The 27,696-nt window shown below is 46.2% G+C and overlaps 1 protein-coding gene across 1 annotated transcript in view; it reads left to right on the top strand.

The window, feature by feature from the left end:
* Positions 1-26,998, top strand: part of LOC139262693 (putative ammonium transporter 1) — a 106,532-nt gene extending 79,534 nt beyond the window's left edge. Inside the window, exons 9-10 of the mRNA XM_070877845.1 lie at positions 19,586-19,712; positions 26,856-26,998. Coding sequence (XP_070733946.1) covers positions 19,586-19,712; positions 26,856-26,935 — 207 coding nt within the window. The 3' untranslated portion in view covers positions 26,936-26,998. The remainder of the gene's footprint in view (positions 1-19,585; positions 19,713-26,855) is intronic.
* The last annotated feature ends 698 nt before the right edge of the window (positions 26,999-27,696 follow it).

Genomic DNA, 27,696 nt, shown 5'->3' with positions numbered 1-27,696 from the left:
TTACGAGGGCCTCATTTGCCTCTTCGCTGAAGGGTTTGGCCCTTCTCTTTCCTGCACCTCCCTCCATTCTTTAAATTTATCTGTAATTTGGATAAGACTTTCTGACTTGCTTCCTTTCTCCTCTCTCTCTCTCTCTCTCTCCCAGACCCACCCAGAGCTTCTGAGCATATGTGAAGACCCTTGACCTCTCAAAACGTGGGAAGAAGCATCAACCTGAAAAAAAAATCAACCTGCACATGCGCAGTATTGTGTTGCTAGGGAAGCTTTTTTTTTCATTCACTTCCATTTTCTTTGGGCGATCAGGAGATCGCCGAGAAATGACATCGCCCATTTGATATCGCTGGGGTAAGGCCGAGTGGAAAATTGCAAAAATAAAATGGGCCTTGAGCCGGCGATCAGCATAGGCGATAGGTCCCGCATCGCTGGAACAAGGCCCATTTTTTTCGGCCTTAGCCTGAAAGTGAAAAGTCTAGCCCAAAGGGTTGATGACAATTTTTGTGACTGGAAGGATGTTTCCAGTGGGGTTCCACAGGGGCTCAGTACTGGGTCCCTTGCTTTTTGTGGTATACATTAATGATCTAGATTTGAATATGGGGGTATAATTAAGAAGTTTGCAGATGACACTAAAATTGGCAGTGTTGTTGATACTGAAGGGGAAAGTCATGGGCTGCAGGAGGATATTAATCTACTGGTCGGATGGACAGAACAGTGGCAAATGGAATTTAATTCGGAGAAGTGTGAAGTGTGAGGTAATGCACTTGGGGAGGGCTAATAAGGAAAGGGTATACACATTAAACGATAGGCCACTTAGAAGTGTAGGTGAACAAAGGGACCTTGGAATACTTGTCCACAGATCCTGAAAGTAGCAGGCCAGATGGATAAGGTGGTTAAAATGGCATATGGAATGCTTGCCTTTATTGGCCGAGATATAGAATACAAGTGCAGGGAAGTTATGCTTAAATTGTATAACACACTGGTTAGGCCACAGCTGAAATACTGCATGCAGTTCTGGTTGCAGTATTATAGGAAGGACGTGATTGCACTGGAGAGGGTGCAGAGGAGGTTTATGAGGATGCTGCCTGGAATGGAGAATCTTAGCTATGAGGACAGGCTGGATTTGTTCTCCTTGGAACAGAGGAGGCTGAGGGCCTGGATATAGTGGATAGCAAGGCCTATTCCCTTGGTGGAGCGGTCAATTATGAGGGGGCATAGGTTTAAGGTGTTTGGTAGATGGTTTAGAGGGGATTGGAGGGGAAGCTTCTTCACGCAGAGGGTTGTGGGAGAACTCACTGACTGGAAAGGTGGTAGAGGCAGAAACCTTCACCACATTTAAAAGGTGCTTGGATGGGCACTTGAGGTGCCTTAACCTGCAGGGTTACGGACCTAGAGCTGGTAAGTGGGATGAGACTGGATAACCACTTGTTGACTGGCGCAGATATGATGGTAAGTATTTCAGGGAATCTAATATGACCAGAGTGATCTCCTGGACTAGTTTCGATCACCAGGAATGATTTGGAGAGGAATTTTCCCAGAATTCTTTCCCCAATTGGCCTGAGGTTTTTAACTGTTTTTTTGCCTCTTCCAGGAGATCATGTAAAATGTTGCGATACATGGGGTATCACAGTTGTGTGGGGTGGTCTGGTTGGGCCGGATGCTCTTTACCTGTCTGCATTGTTCATTGTTCATAGGTTTATATGTAACCTTCAGGAGTGCTGACCGAGGGCGGTGTGACTCTTTGTCGGCCGGCGCGGACACGATGGGCAGAAATGGCCTCCTTCTGCGCTCTAAATTTCTACGTTTCTATGTTTCCATACTGTTGACTATCCTTGTCAACGTGGAGTTGAGCATAGGCTTGGAAGAGATCCAGTTTTGTGAAGACTTTGGCTCCTGCCAGGTCCTGTGATGTCGGTAAAGGGTACTGTTGATCATTAACTGCTTGATTCAGGGTAAAGTTATAATCCCCACAGAGTCGCACCATTTTGTCTGCCTTTTGAACTACAGCTAACGGAATGGTCAAGTCACTCCTGTCAGTCTTCACTAAAACTCAGTTTTTCTCCAACTTATCAAGATCTTGCTCAACCTGCGATTTTAATGTACATGGTCTACATAAAATAGGTTTGACATCCGACCTAATCCGAATATGTGCATTGCGGAGCTGATCAAGTGTGGTCAATGCTTCAATGCTGGGGATGTTAAGAGAAGTAGAAGATGCCTGTGCGTGAGTTATTTTAATGTGGGGTGGTCGTTGCACATCAGCTACCAACATCCCCAGCATTGAAGCACTGACCACACTTGATCAGCTCTGCTGGGCAGGCATGAGACTCCAAAAGCAAGCGCTCTACTCGGAACTTCTTCACAGCAAACGAGCCAAAGGTGGGCAGAGTAAACGTTACAGGGACATCCTGAAAGCCTCCCTGAAAAAGTGCAACATCCCCACTGACACCTGGGAGTCCCTGCCCAAAGACCATTCTAAGTGGAGGAAGTGCATCCGGGATGGCGCTGAGCACCACAAGTCTCTTCGCCGAGAGCATGCAGAAATCAAGCGCAGGCAACGGAAGGAGCATTCGGCAAACCAATCCCACCCATCCTTTCCCTCAACGACTATCTGTCCCACCTGTGACAGGGACTGTGGTTCACGTATTGGACTGTTCAGCCACCTAAGGACTCATTTTTAAGAATGGAAGCAAGTCTTCCTCGATTCCGAGGGACTGCTTATGATGATGATGTGCACTGCATCCGTTGATGTCCTCGTATGAGTCCTCAAAAATGTTAGCATATTTCTCCAGCATAATATCTAGCCGAGACTTAATCATTTCTGTACTACAGATGCTGTACTTATCCAAACAAAGCAATTTTAGCCAATCTTTGACCATAAGTGTCGGCCGATAGATTTATTTTGCTATAATAATAGGTAATCTTGCTTATTACCCCTTGTATTGTACTATACACTCCATTTGTCCAAACATCTGCAGTTTTTCCCCTGAATATGTTTTCAGCTTTGCTGAACTCACCTTTAGTGGTATGCCCCTGAAATTCTTGTAATACACATCCTGACTCATTATTGAGCAATCAGCCGCTGTATCTATTGTCATATTAATCCATTGATTATTAATCAGTACGAACATTCTGAAATTCTGACATAAGGAATGTACTGCTTTGCCCTTCACTACATATACACCAAAACCTACACTGTTCTGATCGGTTTTCACGCAGTGAAGTCTTTGATTATCGTTGGGCCTGTCCCTGGATTTACATGCGGCTGCAGTGTGTCTCCTCACTTGGTACCCGTGGCACCTTGCCCACTTGAACCGACACTGTTGTACAGTATGGTTGCCATTACACCTATGACATCGATTCTTCTTGGTTTCATAACTCTCCCTCTGACTAGGGCTCACCCTCTTCTGCCATCTCCATGGAGGTGGCTATCTTGTACTCAAAAGAGAGATCATCCATACTTAACAATTTTCACTGGATGCGTTCATCCGTTCGTCCACATGCAAATTTCTTATATTTGAAGAGTCCTATCTAGGCATCCTCCAAAATTGCAGAGATAATTTTCTCATGGCAACAATGTATTCACTGAAGGTTTCATTAGCCCTTTGGTTTCTCATTGCGAACTTATAGCTCTCCGCTAGTTCTAAAAGCTGTGGATCAAAAGTTGGAGCCAGACTCCTCCATGGTCTTTGACATTGACCACAGGCTTTCTGGCAGGCTTCCCAATGTGCCAAGTAACTAAAGGTAGTTACTCAGACTAGCAGAAAGTGGGAAATGGTATTCCACAGGGATCGGTTGTTCACTATTTGTTTAACAATTTAGACTTGGGAATCAAAAGTACAATATCAAAATTTGCAGATGACACCAAATTTGGAGATGTAGTTAATACTGAGGAAGACTTTTTTTATTCATTCATGGGATGTTGACATTGTTGGCAAGACCAGCATTTGTTGCCCATCCCTAACTGCGCTCGAGAAGGTGGTGGTGAGCAGTCTTCTTAGATACAACTGAGTGGCTTGCTAGGCCATTTCAGAGGGCAGTTAACAGTCAACCACATTGCTGTGGGTTTGGAGTCACATATAGGCCAGACTGGGTAAGGACGGCAGATTTCCTTCCCTAAAGGACTTTAGTGAACCAGATGGATTTTTACCACAAAATATAAGATGATGTTAACAAACTTGCATGTAAATAGCAAATTAATTTGAATATAGCTAAGTGTACACGAGCGCATTTTGGTAGTAGGAATAAGGAGATCACATACCTCTTGGAAAATATCTAAATGGGGTGGAGGTGCAAGGGTATCTCGGGGTACAGATACACAAATCATTAAAAGGAACAACACAGGTTGACAAAGCCATGAAAAGTGCAAATAATCACTGTGGTTCATTTCTAGAGGAATAGAATTCAAATGCAAAGAATTTATGTTAAACTTACATAAAAACTTATATAGATCACACTTAGAATACTGTCCACAGTTCTGGCCTCCTTATTCCAAAAAGGATATAGAAGCACTATAGAAAGTGCAAAAAAGATTCACAATGATGATACCAGGACTGAAAGAGTGTAATTATCATAAAATATTGAACCGACTTGGGCTCTTTTCTCTAGAAAAGATAAAGCTGGGGAGTGACATAGAAGTTTATAAAATGATAAAGAGGTTTGATATCGTAGACATAGAGAAGATTTTTCCACTTTTGGGAGAGTCCAAAACTCTGGACCTGGATGCAGTGCCGCAAGAAGTTTAATGATGTCACGTGAGGGGTTAAGATCAGTGACTGCATCTTCAAATGCCGTATCCTACCAACTGCACACCAGCCTCAACCACTGCTCAGATTGCAAAGTGCCGCAGCACAGCAGGACCTGGGGGTACTTGTGCATGAAACACAAAAGGTAAGTGTTGTGTATCTGTAAAGCATGCACTCCCAAGTTCTGCCACCAGCGAGCTCATCCCCTGAAGTCCCAAGGGATCCCAGCATCCCTTGGGAGCACTGTATATAAGCCGGCCCCTAAGGCCTGTTCCTCACTCTGGAGTGTCTTAATAAAGACTGATGTCACTGTTACTTTAACCTCTCTGTGTGCAGTCTCATCTGTGTTAGGAACACAATAACTGGCGATGAGTATACGAATCCAACGCAAAGATGCAGCAGACTGTGGGCATCCTGTAGAAGTTCTTGGAGGGTGAGGACTGGGAACCTATGTCGAATGGCTAGACCAGTACTTTGTAGCCAATGAGCTGGACGGAGAAGGAAGCGCTGCAAAAAGGAGAGTGGTCCTCCTCACGGTCTGCGGGGCACCAACCTACAGCCTCATGAAGAATCTTCTGGCTCCGGTGAAACCCCACAGATAAATCATATGAGGAGCTGTGTACACTGGTTCGGAAACATCTTAACCCAAGTGAGAGCGTGCTGATGGCGAGGTATCGGTTCTGCATGTGCCAGCGATCTGAAGGTCAGGAAGTGGTGAGCTAGGTCGCCAAGCTAAGGCGACTTGCAGGACAATGTGAGTTTGATGGCTACCTGGAACAAATGCTCAGAGACTTTTTTGTACTGGGCATTGGCCACGAGACCATCCTATGAAAACCTTTGACTGTAGAGACACCGACCTTCAGTAAAGCCATTGTGATAACACAGGCGTTTATGTCCACCAGTGATAACACCAACAAATCTCTCAGCACACAATTGCGAGCAATGTTCATAAATTAACTGGAACTGTGTTTTCGAGCAGAAATGTACAGGGCAGAAACCACGAGTCTGCAACTGTCAGCAGGCCTTAGGGGACCCAGATGACTCAGAGTCCGCAACAAAGGATGAATGCATGGCAATTCACACCTTGTTGGCGTTGTGGAGGCTTCCATTCAGCCTATTCATGCCGCTTCAAAGGGTATGTTTGCAAGAGCTGTGGAACAATGGGGCACCTCCAACGAGCTTGCAAATGAGCTGCAAGCTTTGCAAAACCTGCTAACCACCACGTGGCAGAGGAAGATTGGTCCATGGTGGATCAAAGCAATTTCGAGCCTCAGAGAGAGGAGGCAGATGCTGAAGTACATGGGGTGCTCACATTTTTGACGAAATGTCCACCTATAATGCTAAACGCTTAATGTTAAAATTGAATGGCTTACCCGTAGCCATGGAACTGGACGCTGGCGCTAGCCAATCCATCATGAGTAAAAAGCTGTTTGAGAGACTGGTGCAACAAGGCATTCAGACCAGCCACATGAAACTGAGAACGTACACCAAAGAGCTTATCACTGTCCTGAGCAGCGCCATGATCAAGGCCACCTACGAGGGCGCAAGAAGAACTGCCATTCTGGATTGTCCCGGGCGATGGCCCCACACTGCTTCGAAGGAGCTGGCTGGGCAAAATCCGCTGGAACTGGGATGACATCCGAGCGCTATCACATGTCGATGAGGCCTCATGTACCCAGGTTCTTAACAAATTTCCTTCCCTTTTTGAGCCAGGCATTGGAAACTTTTCCGAGGCGAAGGTGCAGATCCACTTGGTCCAGAGACACGACCCATTCACCACAAGGCGCGAACGGTACCTCACATGATGAGGGAGAGAGTGGAAATCGAGCTGGACAGGCTGCAATGCGAGGGCATCATCTCCCCAGTGGAATTCAGCGAGTGGGCCAACCCGATTGTTCCAGTACTCAAAAGTGATGGCACACTCAGGATTTGCGGCGATTATAAAGTAACTATTAATCGTTTCTCGCTACACGACCAATACCCGCTACCTAAGGCAGACGACCTATTTGCGACGCTGGCAGGAGGCAAGACGTTCACCAAGCTCGACCTGACTTCGGCCTACATGACGCAGGAGCTGGAGGTGTCTTCGAAGGGCCTCACCTGCATCAACACGCAAAAGGGACTGTTCATCTACAACAGATGCCCGTTTGCAATTCGGTCGGCTGCAGCAATCTTCCAGAGAAACATGGAGAGCCTACTCAAGTTGGTACCACACACGGTGGTCTTTCAGGACAACATATTGGTCATGGGTTGGGACACCGTCGAGCACCTACAAAACCTGGGGGAGGTCCTCCAGCGACTGGATCACGTAGGGCTGCGGCTGAAGAGATTGAAATGCGTCTTCATGGCAACAGAAGTGGAGTTTTTGGGAAGAAAGATCGTGACGGATGGCATTCGGCCCACAGATGCCAAGACAGAGGCTATCAGGAATGTGCCCAGGCCACAGAACGTCACGGAGCTGCGGTCGTTCTCGGGACTCCTCAACTATTTTGGTAACCTCCTACCGGGGTTAAGCACCCTTTTAGAGCCCCTACATGTGTTATTGTGCAAAGGTGAGAACTGTGTATGGGGAAAGAACCAAGTAATTGCTTTTGAGAAAGCCAGAAACATTTTATGCTCCAACAAGCTGCTTGTATTGTATAACCCATGTAAAAGACTTGTGCTAGCATGTGACACGTCATCGTACGGAGTCGGGTGTGTAATACAACAAGCAAACGTTGCGGGGAAGTTGCAACCTGTCGCCTATGCTTCCACGAGCTTGTCTAAGGCCGAGAGGGCCTACGGCATGATTGAGAAAGAGGCATTAACGTGTGTCTTTGGGGTAAAGAAAATGCATCAGTACCTCTTTGGCCTCAAATTTGAGCTGGAAACCGATCACAAGTCCCTCATATCCCTGTTCACTGAAAACAAGGGGATAAATACTAATACCTCAGCCCACATACAAAGGTGGGCACTCGCGCTATCAGCGTATAACTATACCATCCGCCACAGGCCAGACACAGAGAACTGTGCGGATGCTCCCAGTTGGCTACCATTGCCCACCACGGAGGTGGAAATGGCGCAGCCTACAAACTTGTTGATGGTGGCGCAGCCCGCAGACTTATTGATGGTCATGAAAGCATCTGAAAATGATAAATCACCTGTCACAGCCTGGCAGATTAGGACTTGGACCAGCCAAGATCCTCTGCTGTCCCTAGTAAAAAACTGTGTACTGCATGGGAGCTGGGCCAGCATCCCCGTTGAAATGCAAGAGCTAATCAAGCCGTTCCAGCGGTGAAAGGACGAGCTGTCCATTCAGGCAGACTGCCTGTTGTGGGGTAACTGCATAGTGCTACCAAAAAAGGGCAGGGAGAAGTTCATCTCGGATCTCCACAGCACACACCTGGGTATAGTGATGATGAAAGCAATAGTCAGATCCCGCGTGTGGTGGCCCGGTATCGACTCTGACTTAGAGTCCTGTGTACGGCAATGCAGCGTGTGTGTTCAGTTGAGCAATGCACCCAGAGAGGCACCACTAAGTTTGTGGTCCTGGCCCTCCAGACCATGGTCGAGGATCCATCTATGCGGGCCCGTTTCTCGGTAAAATATTCCTGGTGGTGGTGGATGCTTTTTCAAAATGGATTGAACGTGAAATAATGTCGGGAAACACCGCCACCACCATCATTGAAAGCCTGAGGGCCACCCACGGCCTGCCTGACATACTGGTCAGTGACAGTAGGCCATGTTTCACCAGTGCCGAATTTAAAGAATTCATGACCCGCAATGGGATCAAACATGTCACCTCGGCCCCGTTTAAACCAGCCTCCAATGGGCAGGCAGAGTGGGCAGTACAAACCATCAAACAGAGCCTTAAATGAATCACAGAAGGCTCACTCCAAACCCGCCTGTCCCGAGTACTGCTCAGCTACCGCATGAGACCCCACTCGCTCACAGGGGTGCCCCCGGCTGAGCTACTCATGAAAAGGACATTTAAAACCAGACTCTCGCTGGTTCACCCCAACCTGCATGATCAGGTAGAGAGCAGGCGGCAGCAACAAAATGTAAATGATGGTCGCGCCACTGTGTCATGGGAAATTGATCTGAATGACCCTGTGTATGTACGAAACTATGGACATGGTCCCAAGTGGATTGTGGGCACGGTGATAGCTAAAGAAGGGAATAGGGTGTTTGCAGTCAAACTAGACAATGGACAAATTTGCAGAAAGCACCTGGACCAAACGAGGCTACGGTTCACAGACTGCCCTGAACAACCCACAGCAGACACCACCTTTTTCGAGCCCACAACACGCATCCAAAGGATCAACGACACCATGCCGGACCAGGAAATCAAACCCATCATGCCCAACAGCTCAGCAAGGCCAAGCTCACCTAGCAGCCCTGCAGGGCCAACAACACGCCAGCCCAGCGAGGGCACAGCCAACACACCATTTGTACCGAGGTGGTCCACCAGGGAAAGAAAGGTTCCCGACCGCCTCACCTTGTAAATAGTTTTCACTTTGACTTTGGTGGGGGAGTGATGTTGTGTATCTGTAAAGCATGCACTCCCATGTTCCGCCAGCAGGGAGCTCATCCCCAGAAGTCCCAAGGGATCCCAGCATCCCTTGGGAGCACTGTATATAAGCCAGCCCCTAAGGTCTGTTCCTCACTCTGCAGCGTCTTATGAAAGACTGAGGTCACTGCTACTTTAACCTCCTTGTGTGCAGCCTCATCTGTGTTAGGAACACAATAGTTAGTATGCAGGTACAGCAAGTGATCAGGAATGCCAATGGAATCTTGACCTTTATTGCAAAGGGGATGGAGTATAAAAGCAGGGAAGTCTTGCTACAGCTATAATGGGTATTACTGAGGCCACACCTGGAATACTGCATGCAGTTTTGGTTTCCATATTTACAAAAGGATATACTTGCTTTGAGGCAGTTCAGAGAAGGTTCACTAGGTTGATTCCGGGGATGAGGGGATTGACTTATGAGGAAATGTTGAGTAGGTTGGGCCTCTACTCATTGGAGTTCAGAAGAATGAGAGGTGATCTTATCGAAACGTATAAGATTATGAGGGGGCTTGACAAGGTGGATGCAGAGAGGATGTTTCCACTGATGGGGGAGACTAGAACTAGAGGGCATGATCTTAGAATAAGGGGCCGCCCATTTAAAACAGAGATGAGGAAGAATTTCTTCTCTCAGAGGGTTGTAAATCTGTGGAATTTGCTGCCTCAGAGAGCTGTGGAAGCTGAGACATTGAATAAATTTAAGACAGTTTCTTGAGCGATAATGGACTCAGGAATTATGGGGAGCGGGTGGGAAAGTGGAGCTGAGTCCATGATTAGATCAGCCATGATCTTATTGAATGGCGGAGCAGGCTCGAGGGGCTGTATGGCCGACTCCTGCTCCTATTTCTTATGTTCTAAATCACCACACCCCATCACCCACCTATCAACAAGCTCTATCAGTTAGGACTAATATCTAACATGCATATGCTTCACCTCACTTACACACATTTAGCCTGTTGCAAACCTTACACCCACACCTCACAGCTTGCACACTCTTTCAGCTAATCAACCATAACAGCCACATCACCCAAACATATTGCAGGACACTCACTGACATACTTCCCTCTCTCTTGCAGGAGAAGATGACGCATAACTGAAGACAGTAGGAACTAATCAGCATGGGAGTGGCCGCCTGCATGATCTAACCCTCAAGGAGGAGACAGTGCTGGCCATTATCAGAAGGGCCATTGCCGAGGCCGTGGCCAGCGGCGAAGCTGAATCCATTAAAGATGACGGTATCCTCATACCTAATCCCTCCTTCTCACATCCCACTTCCTCCTCATCCCACAATCTCTTCTGACTTACAAGTTGCACATGGTGTAAGCATGCACCTCTTACTTCCCCCCCCACCCCCCCACCCCCACTCCCCTCATCACAACATTACCCCTGTGCCTTTTTCCTTTCAGATACCCAAGAAGCAATCTGGCCAGGCAGTGGAGGAAGACCAAGAAGAGAGTGATGATAAAGGCACACCGTCACCTGATTTCATACTCACAGCTACCAGCTTAGATACAGATATTGCGTGTATCTCAGAAGATAGAAGAGAGGTGCGATCTGCACAAGGCACAAATGTGCTGCAGTGAGGGAAGGGGGCAAGGATAGTGCAGGTGCCAGCTCGCCAGATGGCAAGGTCACATGCAAGTTCTGCTGCAGAGGATTCAGATGAAGTCTTCGCTGGGCCACGCGACAGAAGAAGGCTGATGGGTGTACACAATGAAATGCTTGGTGCATTGGGAAGTCTGCCAGAAAACCTGCGGTCAATGTCAAGGACCATGCAGGAGTCTGGCACCAATTTGGCACAGGGCTTTGCACAGAACTTGGAGCCTATCCTTTCCAGCATGGAACTGGTGGCCAACTCCATCAATGTACTTGTGGAGCAGTGTTCCCTCTGATTTTTTGTGTGCACAGTCCCTTTAACTGGCTGTACAGCCCATTCAAATTTTGTGCATATGTGGTTTCTTCCGTGTAAAAGCCGGTGAGTGGACTGCATGGGACCTCCAGACTGCTGCGCAGCTTGGCAGAAAAGTTGTTGTGAACTCAACTGTGTACAGCGTCTGATAGCTGATGTCTCAGCTTTCATTGCAGCATCAGCAGCTTCCATCAAAAGTCTGAGTGCAGTAGTGGAAGCTCAGACTGCTCCATTGTGGCTCTGGTTACCAGTGTTCAAAGGGCCTTACAAGATGTCACAGCAGTCCAGCAATCTGTCCTCTAATAGATTACTAGGATTGCTGAGGCGCCATCTGGGAGGAATGGTAGTGACTCCATGGAGCACGAGCTTGCTGTCCTCTCTCAGGATGACAGCATTCTTGCTCCCATCCCTGCCACTCCGCCAGTGCCCTCAGCATTGCCTCTCAGCCAGCCTAGACTGCTGCCGATTATGCTGAAATGGTGCATTCTGAAGCCGGGCCTTCTAGATCTAGAGCTGTTCAAGGTCATCCTCCTAGGCCATCTATAATCTCTTCCACTGAAAGTCAACAGCCTTCCATGCTGCAGCCACTGGGATAGCACTTTGTAGGAGCACTAGGACAGGCAAAAGCACACAGAAGACAGGCACTAAGGGAATGCACATGGGTGATTCGTTTAAGTCTGTATGCAATATGGCATGATTTCATTCATAAATTTTGTTCGGAATGTTTATTTTGAGTTGGCTTTTACTTTTGCATTGTGGCCAAGAGAATGATGTGATGGTCAGTGACAGAGAGAATGTAAGGAGTGTGGAACTGTTGGTGAAAGGGAATTTGGATTGAGGTTACAGGTACTGCACTTGAATTAGTTCTTTACGTACAGCCCGGGCAGAAAGGGGTTGTCTACATGCCACCTCATTTCCTCTTCCTCCTCTTCCACCTCTTCCTTTTACATGTCCTCATCCTTCTCCTCATGCTGCCACTCCTCCGTCTCTCGCCTGATAAGTGGTGCAAGGGCTGTCCCGTCATGATGCAAGGTTGTGCAGCACGCAGCATACCACCAGAAATCTTGAGATCCACTCAGCTGAACACTGCAGGGCTCCTCCAGAGCGGTCCAGGCAGAGGAATTGTTGCTTCAGCATGCCAATGGTCTGTTCTATCACATTTTTTGTGGCAAGTATGGCTCTCAGTGTATGCATGCTGCTCCCGTGTGTGTGTGGGTTGTGAATCAGAGTCATGAACCATGTCATAAGTACATAACATGAGAACATAAGAATTAGGAACAGGAGTAGGTCATCTAGACCCTCGAGCCTGCTCCGCCATTCAATAAGATCATGGCTGATCTGGCCGTGGACTCAGCTCCACTTACCCGCCCGCTCCCCGTAACCCTTAATTCCTTTATTGGTTAAAAATCTATCTATCTGTGACTTGAATACATTCAATGAGCTCGCCTCAACTGCTTCCTTGGGCAGAGAATTCCACAGATTCACAACCCTCTGGGAGAAGAAATTCCTTCTCAACTAGGTTTTAAATTGGCTCCCCCGTATTTTGAGACTGTGCCCCCTAGTTCTAGACTCCCCCACCAGTGGAAACAACCTCTCCGCCTCTATCTTGTCTATCCCTTTCATTATTTTAAATGTTTCTATAAGATCACGCCTCATCCTTCTGAACTCCAACGAGTAAAGACACAGTCTACTCAATCTATCATCATAAGGTAACCCCCTCATCTCCGGAATCAGCCTAGTGAATCGTCTCTGTACCCCCTCCAAAGCCAGTATATCCTTCCTTAAATAAGGTGACCAAAACTGCACGCAGTACTCCAGGTGCGGTCTTACCAATACCCTATATAGTTGCAGCAGGGCCTCCCTGCTTTTGTACTCCATCCCTCTCGCAATGAAGGCCAACATTCCATTCGCCTTCCTGATTACCAGCTGCACCTGCAAACTAACTTTTTGGGATTCATGCACAAGGACCCCCAGGTCCCTCTGCACCTCAGCATGTTGTAATTTCTCCCCATTCAAATAATATTCCCTTTTACTGTTTTTTTTCCCAAGGTGGATGACCTCACACTTTCCGACATTGTATTCCATCTGCCAAACCTTCGCCCATTCGCTTAACCTATCTAAATCTCTTTGCAGCCTCTCTGTGTCCTCTACACAACCCGCTTTCCCACTAATCTTTGTGTCATCTGCAAATTTTGTTACACTACACTCTGTCCCCTCTTCCAGGTCTTCTATGTATATTGTAAACAGTTGTGGTCCCAGCACCGATCCCTGTGGCACACCACTAACCACCGATTTCCAACCCGAAAAGGACCCATTTATCCCGACTCTCTGCTTTCTGTTAGCCAGCCAATTCTCTATCCATACTAATACATTTCCTCTGACTCTGCGTACCTCTATCTTCTGCAGTAACCTTTTGTGTGGCACCTTATCGAATGTCTTTTGGAAATCTAAATACACCACATCCATCGGTACAGCTCTATCCACCATGCTCGTTATATCCTCAAAGAATTCCAGTAAATTAGTTAAACATGATTTCCCCTTCATGAATCCATGCTGCGTCTGCTTGATTGCACTATTCCTATCTAAGTAGATAGTCCATGTCGCTTCATAGCCAGCCTTTGGTTTGGTATGTTGACTGAAATACATTTGGCACAGCGGACTTCAAAAAACACTTTTTTTAATTAGTTCCTGGGTTGTGTGCATTGCTGGCAAGGCCTGCTTGTATTGCCCATCCCTAATTACCCTTGAGAAGGTGGTGCTGAGCCGCCTTCATGAACCGCTGCAGTCCTTGTGGTGAAGGTACTCCCACAGTGCTGTTAGGGAGGGAGTTCCAAGATTTTGACTCAGCGACGATGAAGGAATGGCGACATACTTCCAAGTCAGGATGGTATGTGACTTGGAGGGGAACTTGGAGGTGGTGGTGTTCCCATGCACCTGCTGCCCTTGTCTTTCTAGGTGGTATAGGCCGCGGGTTTGGGAGGTGCTATCGAAGAAGCCTTGGTCTTGTAGATGGTACACACTGCAGCCATAGTACGTCGGTGATGGAGGGAGTGAATATTTAAGGTGGCTGCCAGTCAAGCGGGCTGCTTTGTCCTGGATGGCGTTGAAACTCTTGAGTATTGTTGGAGCTGCACTCATCCAGGCAAGTGGAGAGTATTCCATCACGCTCCTAACTTGAGCTTTGTAGATGATGGAAAGGCTTTGGGGAGTCAGGAAGTGAGACACCCGCCACAGAATATCCAACTTCTGACCTGCTTTTGTTGCCACAGTGTGTATGTGGCTAGTCCAGTTAAGATTGTGGTCAATGGTGATCCCAGGATGTTGATGATGGGGAATTCGGCGATGGTAATGCAGTTGAATGTCAAAAGGCAGAGGTTAGACTCTAGCTTGTTGGAGATGGTCATTGCCTGGCATTTGTGTGGCGCGAATGTTACTTGTCACTTATCAGCCCAAGCCTGAATGTCGTTCAGGTTTTGCTGCATGCGGGTATGGACTGCTTTATTATCTGAGGAGTTGCGAATGGCACTGAACACTGTGTAGTCATCAGTGAACATCCCCACTTCTGACCTTATGATGGAGTAAAGCTCATTGATGAAGCAGCTGAAGATGGTTGGGCGTAGGACACTGCCCTGAGGAACTCCTGCAGCGATATCCTGGGCTGTGATGATTGACCTCCAACCACCACAACCATCTTCCTTTGTGCTGGGTATGACTCCAGCCAGTGGAGAGTTTTTCCGTTGATTCCCATTGACTTCAGTTTTACTCGGGCTCCTTGGTGCCACACTCGGTCAAATGCTGCTTTGATGTCTCAGGCAGTCACTCTCACCTCACCTCTGGAATTCAGCTCTTTTGTCCATGTTTGGACCAAGGCTGTAATGAGGTCTGGAGCCAAGTGGTCCTGGCGGAACCCAAACTGGGCATTGGTGAACAGGTTATGAGTGAGTAAGTGCCACTTGATAGCACTATTGACGACACCTTCCATCACTTTGATGGAGTAGACTGATGGGGCGGTAATTGGCCAGATTGGATTTGTCCTTTTTGTGGACAGGACATACTTGTGCAGTTTTCCACATTGTCGGATAGATGCCAGTGTTGTAGCTGTACTGGAACAGCTTGGCTAGAGGTGCGGCTAGTTCTGGAGCACAAGTCTTCTTCAAGGGATCTTGTTGGGGCCCATAGCTTTTGCTGTATCCAGTGTGCTCAGCCTTTTCTTGATATCATGTGGAGTAAACCGAATGGGCTGAAGACTGGCTTCTGTGATGGTGGGAACCTCAGGAGCAAGCCGACATGGATCATCCACTCGGCACTTTTGGCTGAAGATGGTTGTAAACACTTCAGCCTTGTCTTTTGCACTCAAGTGCTGGGCTCTGCCATCATTGAGGATGGGGATATTCATAAAGCCTCCTCCTCACAACTGCCGCAGAATGAAGGCATCACAACTGCTGCCAGGATACCCGGCATTGAGCTGCATGTTACACTGCCTTTGGTCACACACCATCTGCATGTTGTGGGAGTGGAATCCCTTTCGGTTCCGGTATATGGCAGAGTTGACATGTGGTGCCCGTAAAGCATCGTGCATGCAGTAAATGTCACCCTGCACCATGGGGAAACATGCAAATCTGGTAAACCCTCGTGCTCACTCCATTTGCTTATCTTTGAATAGATTGCCTCAGTGTCCTCCTTTTTGCAACAGTGGACTGCAACCTGCAAAATGTTGCTAATATCTCCAGCACCAGCCTGGAAGGAGCCAGACACATAAAGGTTCATAGCCACTGTCATCTTCGCAGCCACTGGCAATGCAGTCCTTGTCCTGCTCTGAAGTTGGAGATGTCGCTGCAGTAGTTGGCAGATTTCAGTGATGACCTCTTTAGTGAAATGCAAATGTCTCAAACATTGATTGTCGCTGAGGTTCAGGTAGCAGAATTGATAGCAGGTTGTCCTGCTCTGTGTGATCTCTACTCATTCTCCCAGTAATTCTCAATTCCAAGAGGAAGGCCTACTAGTGCACCCATGTTTGGGAGCAACTGGTTTGTGCAGAAGCCTTGAGGTCAGCAAAAAGTACTTCAGCACCTGCCACACCACTTCCTGTCGACTTTTCAAACTGGAAACAACTATAGAAAGCACCTAAAATGTGTAGAATTGTAGGAACAACCAGAAATCAACCAGCAACTAAACTATAAGTCGTTGATGATCCTTTTAAATATCACTGGTGGGGTGCTCTTCCTGCTGTGCAAGCTTAAGAGTTAGCTGGAGTGTTGAGCTGCAAAATGGCAGCACTGCAATCAAATCAATGTTGCACATTTATTAGTATATGCACATTTTTAGTGTATGAAAATGAAACTTGGGTGTTTGTCATGTAAAATTCTGCTATGAAGGAAAGAAATCACAGTGCAATAGTCTATAAAGTTTCTGAACAGATTATATACATAACACATAAATCATATTCTAACTAGAGAATTCTTGTGACATCAACATATCTGCCCCAGTAGGAGTATTTCTACTAGCTATTTTGAAAGGAAATTTACATTTCCTGCAAGCATGTGTGGAGTATATTTAAAAATTATAGGCACTGTACATATGTGTTTTGTGTGTGAATAGGAATCCAAAGGATTGCTGGTAAATAATCTGACATTGTCCAATATGATACAATACACAAAGGTTTCTGCTATTGTGAGAGCTTCCTCTCACTTGGTTCTGTGGTGTGCATCACCTGAATTTCTTTCAAAAATTGCTCCATTTACATTACTTAATATGCATGCTTGTGAATTTTATAATTTGCTTTACATGTTTGTGAACTGTTGTAATTGTATATTCTTTGAGTTGATTGAAATAGCAGCTAAAAATATCAAGGCTGAAATTGCCCCGTTTTATAGCCCCGTTAGTACCTCCACAGGACAAGACATTTTTCGTCTAGGGGAAGGTGGTGCTATTGCCTCCCGGGAAATTGCCCGGTAGCGCTGCGCCTCACGGTTAGCACACTGAGCCACTGCACAACCAGCAATGAAATCATCACTGTGCACAGTGACCCCTCACTGCCCCATGCCGACCCCTCATCGACCCGTGCCCTGCGAGCCACGAGGCTGGCATGAGCGCAAGACACGAAGCTGGCAAACATCCGCTCTCGGGGCATTCCTTACAGGGGAGGATGCCAGCGCCCCGGGCCACCATCTTTTTTTATCTGCCGACTCTCGGGTCAGCTCAATGATGGGTGCTGGGCTGCAGATCCGGTCGCATGCTGCCCTGGTGGCCTCATGGAGGCCATCAGAAGCCATGGAGAGTGTGCAGTGGCCCTCCCCTTTAGCACTACATGGAGCATCTAAAGCTTCTATAGATATGTGAAGAGAAAAAGATTAGTGAAGACCAACGTAGGTCCTTTGCAGTCAGAATCAGGTGAATCTATAATGGGGAACAAAGAAATGGCAGACCAATGAACAAATACTTTGGATCTGTCTTCACTAAAGAAGACACAAGTAACCTTAGGGGTTTGAGAGTCTAGCGAAAAGGAGGAACTGAAGGAAACCCTTATTAGTCAGGAAATTGTGTTTGGGAAATTGATGGGATTGAAGGCCAATAAATCCCCAGGGCCTGATAGGCTACATCCCAGAGTAGTTAAGGAAGTGGCCCAAGAAATAGTGGATGCATTGGTCAACATTTTCCAACATTCTATTGACTCTGGATCAGTTCCTATGGACTGGAGGGCAGCTAATGTAACACCACTTTTTAAAAAAGGAGGGAGAGAGAAAACAGGGAAAAACAGGTTAGCCTGACATCGGTGGTGGGGGAAATGTTGGAATCAATTGTTAAAGATGAAATAGCAGCGCATTTGGAGAGCAGTGACAGGATCGGTCCAAGTCAGTTTAAATTTATGAAAGGGAAATCATGCTTGACAAATCTTTTAGAATTTTTTGAGGATGTAACTAGTAGAGTGGACAAGGGAGAACCAGTGGATGTGGTGTGTTTGGACTTTCAAAAGGCTTTTGACAAGGTCCCACACAAGAGATTAGTATGCAAAATTAAAGCACATGGTATTGGGGGTAATGTACTGACGTGGATCGAGAACTGGTTGGCAGACAGGAAACAGAAAGTCGGAATAAACGGGTCCTTTTCAGAATGGCAGGCAGTGACCAGTGGGGTGCCGCAGGGCTCAGTGCTGGGACCCCAGCTATTTACAATATACATCAATGATTTAGATGAAGGAATTGAGAGTAATATCTCCACGTTTGCAGATGACACTAAGCTGGGTGGTGGTGTGAGCTGTGAGGAGGATGCTAAGAGGCTGCAGGGTGACTTGGACAGGTTAGGTGAGTGGGCAAATGCATGGCAGATGCAGTATAATGTGGATAAATGTGAGGTTATCCACTTTGATGGCAAAAACAGGAAGACAGAATATTATTTGAATGGTGACAGATTAGGAAAAGGGGAGGTGCAACGAGACCTGGGTGTCATGGTACATCAGTCATTGCGGGTTGGTATGCGGGTACAGCAAGCGGTGAAGAAGGCAAATGGTATGTTGGCCTTCATAGCTAGTGGATAGGAGCAGGGAGGTCTTACTGCAGTTGTCCAGAGCCTTGGTGCGGCCACACCTAGAATATTGTGCTCAGTTTTGGTCTCCTAATCTGAGGAAGGACGTTCTTGCTATTGAGGGAATATAGCGAATGTTCACCAGACTGATTCCCGGGATGGCAGGACTGACATATGAGGAGAGACTGGATCAACTGGGCTTGTATCCACTGGAGTTTTGAAGAAACATATAAAATCCTGACGGGATTGGACAGGTTAGAGGCAGGAAGAATGTTCCCGTTGCTGGGGAGTTCCAGAACCAGGGGTCACAGTCTAAGAATAAGGTGTAAACCATTTAGGACCAAGATGAGGAGAAACGTTTTCACCCAGAGAGTGATTAACCTGTGGAATTCTCTACTGCAGAAAGTTGTTGAGGCCAATTCGTTAGATATATTTAAAAAGGAGTTAGATATGGCCCTTACGGCCAAAGGGATCAAAGGGTATGGAGAGAAAGCAGGAAGCGGGTACTGATTTTGAATGATCAGCCATGATCTTATTGAATGGCGGTGCAGGCTCGAAGGGCCAAATGGACTGCTCCTGCACCTAATTTCTATATTTCTATGGTTCTATCCGTGTAGAGTTTCCTGCAGTGCCCCAGTAACGCCCCAGTTACCACTCCCAAAGGAAGTGGAGCACGCGAGATTGCGCTCCGCTTCCTTTGAGGGGCGGTAAGGGCAATTTTGCGCCGCGGGCAGGACTTCTGCGCAGAATGTACCAGCCCCAGAAGTTTACCGCCCCAATCGGGGCGCAGGGCAATTTCGCCCCCATCATGTTTTATATCAAAATAATGCTCAATGTTTTGTAAGAATTGTTCACTTTCTTCTATTACAGACTATGCAATATAATTGTCTTGCAATTTGTGTTGTGATGCTTTGGACTTCTCTTGTTATGGGTTTTATATATACCTTGCTGAAATTTGTGCATATTTTAAAGCCATTTCCAAATATGGAACACCAAGGTAAGCTTATGGGTATTTTATTATTTCATAGAACTCTTACAAAATCTCTGATGCTACTTGTTCTAGTACTCATTGTGTTGGGGGATGATAGTGGTTCCAATTTCTAAGATTGGATTCCATTTCTCAGCAGATAATTGCTCTGGATCCAGTCAGAGGGAGCCACTCCTCTGCTGAGACATCTGTTGACATGGAGTTTAGGGGTGGGGGAGATGAGGGTTGGTGGGATAACATCAGCAGTATCCACACTTGGTAAGGATTAAAAATGAAGAACTACACCTCACACTAATGTCCTTAAGCCTCCCTAGGAAGCTCTGAACTTAGTCCTGATTCAGTGGGTATGTTGTTCAATGAGTAAATGTCTATATTGATTGTTTTAGGATCTATGCACTATTTCCCAGACTCAAGAAAAGATGGATGTCCTCTTCATGAACATGTTCACTGGCCAAGGGTTTGTGGGATTTATCTTGTAACTTTGAATGTTGCTGCAACTAACTACATGGAAAATGGTGTTGCATGTCAAGTGCTCAAGGTCTTTGACAAAACCATTTTAATCACTCACCAATGAATTTCCAGGTGCTTTCCTATGCAGCCAGGCAGCTAGTGGCTCATACAAGAAAAATTCTGATTTCTTCCAAAAAATGCAGATGGACAAATAATCGGCCTGTACAAGAGATGCTACAGGTGTGCAAAGTCTCATATCAAGACCACCCTGATAATTTGTGCACACACACTTCACTCAGATGTTTGTACCTAGGCCGCTCAGCTTCCCAGTCAACCACATTTCTCTAGCTCTCTTAAATAGAGATGTGAAGATAGAGTAGGATTTGTGGCTTAAAGTGGCTCAGCATCCTGGGGTTTGCCCAAGATCTGCAGCCTCCAATGACGAAGCTCCCCTTCTTGGCAATAAAACTTATACTGGAGCGAATCAAGATTCATAGAAGAGGTTTAAAAAGCACAAGTAAAGCATCTGCATTATGGAAGCCGAGGCACCACAAAGCAGGATACGCACTTTATCAATGGACCAAGACTATACTGTTAGACTTTTGTCCCACAGGAGATTTGGCCAAGAGAACAAAAGACCTAACAAAGGAGGCCAAAAAAGAACATGGCAGAAATAATCAGTTGGAGCGTTCGTAACTGCATTCTAGCGATACACAGAAAAAAGATATATATTTATTACAGATTCTTGGAAATTCCTTCTTGAAGATCATTGTCCAATGGAATGCGAGTCCCTCCCACCACTCATGATACTTGCATCTGCTGCTCTATGCAAATTTGTCATTGTTGCAGGCAAAGAGCAGTGGATCGCTCAGCACAGCACATGGTGGGAATATTGAACAAGATGTAGATGGCCTCAGGAGAGCCCACGTTCAGTCAATTCAATTGGAACTCCGCAAGCAGGGAGTCTGAGACGATTTCCCAAAAAATGTACCCAGAAGTAGACTTCATTTGCATCTTTCAAATAGGAGGCGTCCAGTGTTCTTTTCAATTCCAGAAACTTAAAGACAGTAACCCTGGATGGCCATATGCCCTCTTTTTCATGAATTATTCACAAGATTAGAGAGGAAGCACTGCTGTACTGGCCCAGGAGAAAATGACAAACTCGTCTTTAGCATGTAAATCCCACAGTACCCAGTAGACCCCTAACCTATTGGATAGGCACATTTGCAATTATAACCCACAGGTCTTCAGTCTGATGGTGTAGTTCTTGAGAGGGACAACCAGAACAATAACGATTTCATGGGTTAATAGTTACAGCCTTATAGGTTTCCAAATTGAAAATGTGGGGATAAATGATGCGGTCAATGAACATCAGATGAATGATTTTGCTTGAGTCAACTCACTTTTATAAATTGAATATACATAAGAACATAAGAAATAGGAGCAGGAGTAGGCCATACGGCCCCTCGAGCCTGCTCCACCATTTAATACGACCTTGGCTGATCCGATCATGGACTCAGGTCCACTTCCCCATAACCCCTTATTCCCTTATCGGTTAAGAAACTGTCTATCTCTGTCTTAAATTTATTCAGTGTCCCAGCTTTCACAGCTCTCTGAGGCAGAAAATTCCACAGATCCACAACCCTCTGAGAAAATAAATTTCGCCTCATCTCAGTTTTAAATGGGTGGCCCCTGCACGCACACATTGGTCCAATTTTGAGGAGTGCGATTGATGTAACAGCCACTGGGTATGGGGGGAGTGGGATAGGGGTGGGGGCGGGTGGTAGAATTCTTAAAGCCTTTAGACAGGTTCAAAATATAACTTTTAAATCAGCTAATCTGTTTTCAGGCAAATAACTAGTAAATCAAAAACAAAGGAAGACGAATCAGATGAGGAGCTGTGAAACAGAGTCTGTGGGCATGTGGTGGAGCAGCACAACACCTGACACCTTGCACTGTTGTTGCATGAGGTGGTGCGAGGAGAGTTCCCCTGTTTGGCACATCAGAGTGCACTCTCCATAAGACAGCAGTGCACCATGTCTGGCAGAAGGTGGCAGTAAAATGCAATGCTGTGTACAGCAGAACCCAGGAACAGATGCAGGAGAAAAGTGCACACTTTAAGGAATCTGGCATGATAAAGCGTCCCAACAATCCTATGCATCAGGCAGCTGGCCCAAGATTGCGTGTCACAAAGTCTTGCTTATCACACATATAGGGCGCGATTTAGCCATCCGTGGGCGAGTCGGGTGCAGCAAGCATCGGTGGCACATGGGAAACCTGCTCCTGGCTCCAGCCCGCCCTCTCGAAACAATCTTCCGTTGATTGAGCTTGTTAAGCATGCCCTGCGAGGTTCACAGCCATTTAACAGGAAGCAGATCTGATGACGTCATTTGATGATGTCATGGTACGTCAGTATGATAGGAAGTTTGCTGGGAACATAAAAACTGACTGCAAAAGCTTCTATAGATATGTGAAGAGAAAAAGATTAGTGAAGACAAACGTGGGCCCCTTGCAGTCAGAATCAGGTGAATTTATAATGGGGAACAAAGAAATGGCAGACCAATTGAACAAGGAAGACACAAATAACTTTCTGGAAATACTAGGGAACCGAGCGTCTAGCGAGAAGGAGGAACTAAAGGAAATCTTTATTAGTCAGGAAATTGTGCTAGGGAAATTGATGGGATTGAAGGCCGGTAAATCCCCAGGGTCTAATAGTCTGCATCCCAGAGTATTTAAGGAAGTGGCCCTAGAAATAGTGGATGCAATGGTGATCATTTTCCAACAATCTATCGACTCTGGATCAGTTCCTATGGATTAGAGGGTAGCTAATGTAACATCACTTTTTAAAAAAGGAGGGAGAGAGAAAACGGGGAATTATAGACCGGTTAGCCTGACATCAGTAGTGAGGAAAATGTTGGAATCAATTACTAAAGATGAAATAGCAGCGCATTTGGAAAGCAGTGACAGGATCGGTCCAAGTCAGCATGGATTTATGAAAAGGAAATCATGCTTGACAAATCTTCTAGAATTTTTTGAGAATGTAACTAGTAGAGTGGACAAGGGAGAACCAGTGGATGTGGTTTATTTGGACTTTCAAAAGGCTTTTGACAAGATCCCACACAAGAGATTGGTGTGCAAAATTAGAGCACATGGTATTGGGGGTAATGTATTGACATGGATAGTGAACTGGTTGGCAGACAGGAAGCAGAGAGTCGGGATAAACGGGTCCTTTTCATAGTGGCAGACAGTAACTAGTGGAGTGCTGCAGGGCTCAGTGCTGGGACCCCAGCTATTTACAATATACATCAATGATTTAGATGAAGGAACTGAGAGTAATATCTCCAAGTTTGCAGATGACACTAAGCTGGGTGGTGGTGTGAGCTGTGAGGAGGATGCTAAGAGACTGCAGGGTGACTTGGACAGGTTAGGTGAGTGGGCAAATGCATGGCAGATGTAGTATAATGTGGATAAATGTGAGGTTATCCACTTTGGTGGCAAAAACATGAAGGCAGAATATTATCTGAATGGCGGCAGATTAGGAAAAGGGGAGGTGCAACGAGATCTGGGTGTCGTGGTACATCAGTCATTGAAGGTTGGCATGCAGGTGCAACAGGCGGTGAAGAAGGCAAATGGCATGTTGGCCTTCATAGCTAGGGGATTTGAGTATAGGAGCAGGAAGGTCTTGCTGCAGCTGTACAGGGCCATGTTGAAGCCTCACCTGGAATATTGTGTTCAGTTTTGGTCTCCTAATCTGAGGAAGGACATTCTTGCTATTGAGGGAGTGAAGCGAAGGTTCACCGGACTGATTCCCGGGATGGCAGGACTGACATATGAGGAGAAACTGGAGCGAGTGGGCCTGTATTCACTGGAATTTAGAAGAACGAGAGGGGATCTCATAGAAACATATAAAATTTTGACAGAACTGGACAGATTAGATTCAGGAAGAATGTTCCCGATGTTGGGGAAGTCCAGAACCAGGGGTCACAGTCTAAGAATAAGGGGTAAGCCATTTAGGACCAAGATGAGGAGGAACTTCTTCACTCAGAGAGTTGGTAACCTGTGGAATTCTCTTCCGCAGAGAGTTGTTGATGCCAGATCGTTAGATATATTCAAGAGAGAGTTGGATATGGCCCTTACGGCTAAAGGGATCAAGGGGTATGGAAAGAAAGCAGGAAAGGGGTACTGAGGTGAATGATCAGCCATGATCTTATTGAATGGTGGTGCAGGCTCGAAGGGCTGAATGGCCTACTCCGGCACCTATTTTCTATGTTTCTATCAGTCGGTTTTTTAAAGGGACCATGCCCACATTCATTTTGACAGTTGTTCGGTCAGTGTTCTACTGCTATGAGGTGCTCCAAACACTGACAAGCATTGCACAAAGGTGCACGGCTGCACCCAAGCTCTCCCATCACTCCTTCAAATGATTATGGAGGGCGTCACAGCACACAGGAATGTCTTCTTCCCTTCCAATGGCCAGAAAAAACCTCCCCGGGACACCAACGCAGCCTGGTTGCACATTGCACAGGAAGGCACAAACAGGGATGTCGTCAGGAGGAACTGGCTGCAGTGGCACAAACCTTTCAATGATCTCAGTAGATCACAAAACATTACTGCAAAGCCACACTCAACCTCATCCTGCATGTTGACAGTCCAGCCGAACCCGGGGGCATAATTGTCGGTCCGACATGGCAGTCGGCCGACAAAAAAAAAGATGGCAGCCTCGGCAGTAGGTCCTCCCCTTTAATGGCAACTACACTACCATTTTGCAAGTACTCCAAGCACTGGCAGAAAAAGTTGTGGTGGCACAGGGCAGCGGCAGCAAGACTTTCTCACTGGAATTTCGCAATTGGGGGGGAACATCGGCGGTGCACTTAGGAGAGATCGGCAGCAGTGGAGCGGTAGTGGGAGCAGTGGGTCACCTCCGGGATACCACAGGAGCGCAATTTTCAAAATGGCAGCCATTCCATGAAAAATCAGTGGCCACTGCACTCCACAGCGTAGCCGCAGATTTCCGATGATAACAGGCCTTAAGGGAAGGGGAAATTTCGACCTCTTACTCTCTTCCACACTGGTCATTCCCGTTGGTATAACTCCCATCTTTGCTCCCTTAAGTGCAAAGAACCGCAGATTTTAACATTTATGGTGAAAACTGGTTTACCCATTCATAGCCAGATTTTTCCTATTTTTCATCTGCATGCTGCCCCTCGGTGACATCATCCAACAACACAATGTTATGTGACACATTTACACTGATGACACCCAGCTCTACCTCACCAACACCTCTCTTGACCCTTATACTGCACCTGTCAGGCTGCTTGTCTGACATCCAGTGAGCATAATTTCCACTAATTAAATGTTTGGAAGACTGGAGCCATTTCCTTCAGTATAGCCACTGATTCCATTTCCCTCCCTGGCTGAAGCTGAAACACACCGTTCATAACCTCGGCATCCTATTTGACCCTGAGCTGAGTTTCCAACCCCATGTCCTCTCCATCACCAAGGCTGCCTACTTCCACCCTGGTTATATCGCTCGTCTCCACCCCCCGCCTCAGCCCAGCTGCTGCTGAAACCTCATTCATGCTTTTGTTACCTCCAAACTCAACTATTCCAATGCTCTCCTGCTGGGCCACCTACCTTCCACCCTCCATAAACATGAGCTCATCGAAATCTCTGCTGCCCGTATTCTAACTTGCACTAAGTCCCATTAACCCATCACCCCTGTGGTCGCTGACCTACAATGCCTCCCCGTACACCAATTTAAAATTCTCATCCTCATGTTCAAATTCCTCCATGCCCTCACCGCTCCCTATCTGTATAACCTCCTCCAGCCCTCTGAAAACTCTGCGTTCCACCAATTCTGGCCTCTTGCACATTCCCGACTTCCTTCACCCCAGCATTGGTGGCTGTGCCTGCAGCGGCCCAGACCCGAACCTCTGGAGCTTCCTCGCTAAATGTCTCCACCTCTTCTTCCTTCTTTAAGACACTCCATAAAGCCCATCATTGTGGCCAAGTCTGGCCTACTGTCTCCTTCTTTATCTCTGTGTCAGTTTATGTCTATTTATGCTCTTGTGCAGTGCCTTGGAACATTTTACTACTTTAAAAGCACTACGTAAATGCAAGTTAATGTTGCTTTTCAATTAATGTAGGCCTAAAGGGCAGCCTACTAGCATTACTAATGGGCAAAAACAAGCGGTTTCACAAAGCACCGTGCATCCTTTCATCAACATTGACAAGCTCCAGCACAGCTTCACACATCCCAGAGGATGCAGGAAGTGAGATTGAGAAGGTAGCACCGGGTGAGTCACAGAGCACAGCCCATGCCAATTGATGACAGAGGAGGAACAGGAGCCTGCTGGGCTCCCTGTCCTTTGGTAAGTTCGGCAGTTGACAATGGACATCTATGGGCCTTTTGAAACAAATGGAGCATTTTATACCATAATTAACAGCAAAGAACTGAAACACCACAGCATAGTGTAGAAAAGAGGAGATAAGAACATAAAAAATAGGAGCAGCAGTAGGCCATTCGGCCCTTCGAGCCTGCTCCACCATTCAATAAGATCATGGCTAATCTGACCTTGGCCTCAACTCCACTTCCCTGCCTGCTCCCCATAACCTTTGACTCCCTTAGTGCAGACGGGACAGAACGTGGGAATTATGAATACGGATGGTCATATACATTTACACTTTTGGTGTGTTTTGCAGGGATTGATAAAGACAAGCAGGAAACAAACATTTCTTCTGAAAAGTCCGAAGCATTCATGAACAGGATGAAAAAGAAATAACTATTTTCATCAAAGAGGATGTAATTTATTACATGACTTTTTTTGTTTGTAGTAATGTAATACCATGCATTTTAATGTTACTTTTGATTACTAATTAGCTTCTAAGCACCTAAAAAAGTGGGTGTTTTTTGACATTCGATATAATGGTTTCAAGGATTGATTTTCTGTAATTTTTGATCTTCGATATTATAGAGAAGAATTAGAAACATTTAAACAACTGATTTACATTTCTTAACAATCATCATCATCATCACCATAGGCAATCCCTCGGGATCGAGAAAGACACAATATTGCAATCTTGTCAGTATTTAAAAACATTTTTTGGGGTATTGAAATCTTTCTTGAGTAATTCATGACACAATGTTAACACTTCTGTGTTTTATTTTGTTCTTTGACAAAAAATGTCAGAACAAGATAATAGTGATGTTTATGGTGATTTCCTCCCCGAATGTAATAAGTTACCCCAATGTATGGTGTAAGGGGGTGGTCTCTATGAGGGGGTCAGGTTCCCTTCTGACCAACTTGAGCGGTTCGAATCGCTCCCACTCCTTTGGGTTCTAGACTCTGGATTTATTTGGGGGATGTGACAAAGTGCAAAGGACACTGGTTTAATGCAAAAGAACTTGGATTTTTATTACAGTCGAGAAAATACAAACTTAGAATTACTCAAATAAGAAAGTACAATGTCAAAACTTATTCAAACTTATTAAAGAATAGTACCTTACGCACAGGGGGTTACAATAGCTTATAATGACTCTAAT

This window comes from Pristiophorus japonicus, chromosome 4 (assembly GCF_044704955.1).
Source record: "Pristiophorus japonicus isolate sPriJap1 chromosome 4, sPriJap1.hap1, whole genome shotgun sequence".
NCBI classification, from domain to species: domain Eukaryota; kingdom Metazoa; phylum Chordata; class Chondrichthyes; family Pristiophoridae; genus Pristiophorus; species Pristiophorus japonicus.
The sequence above is the reverse complement of the archived record's forward strand: the minus strand, read 5'-3'. Positions and strand labels throughout refer to the sequence as shown.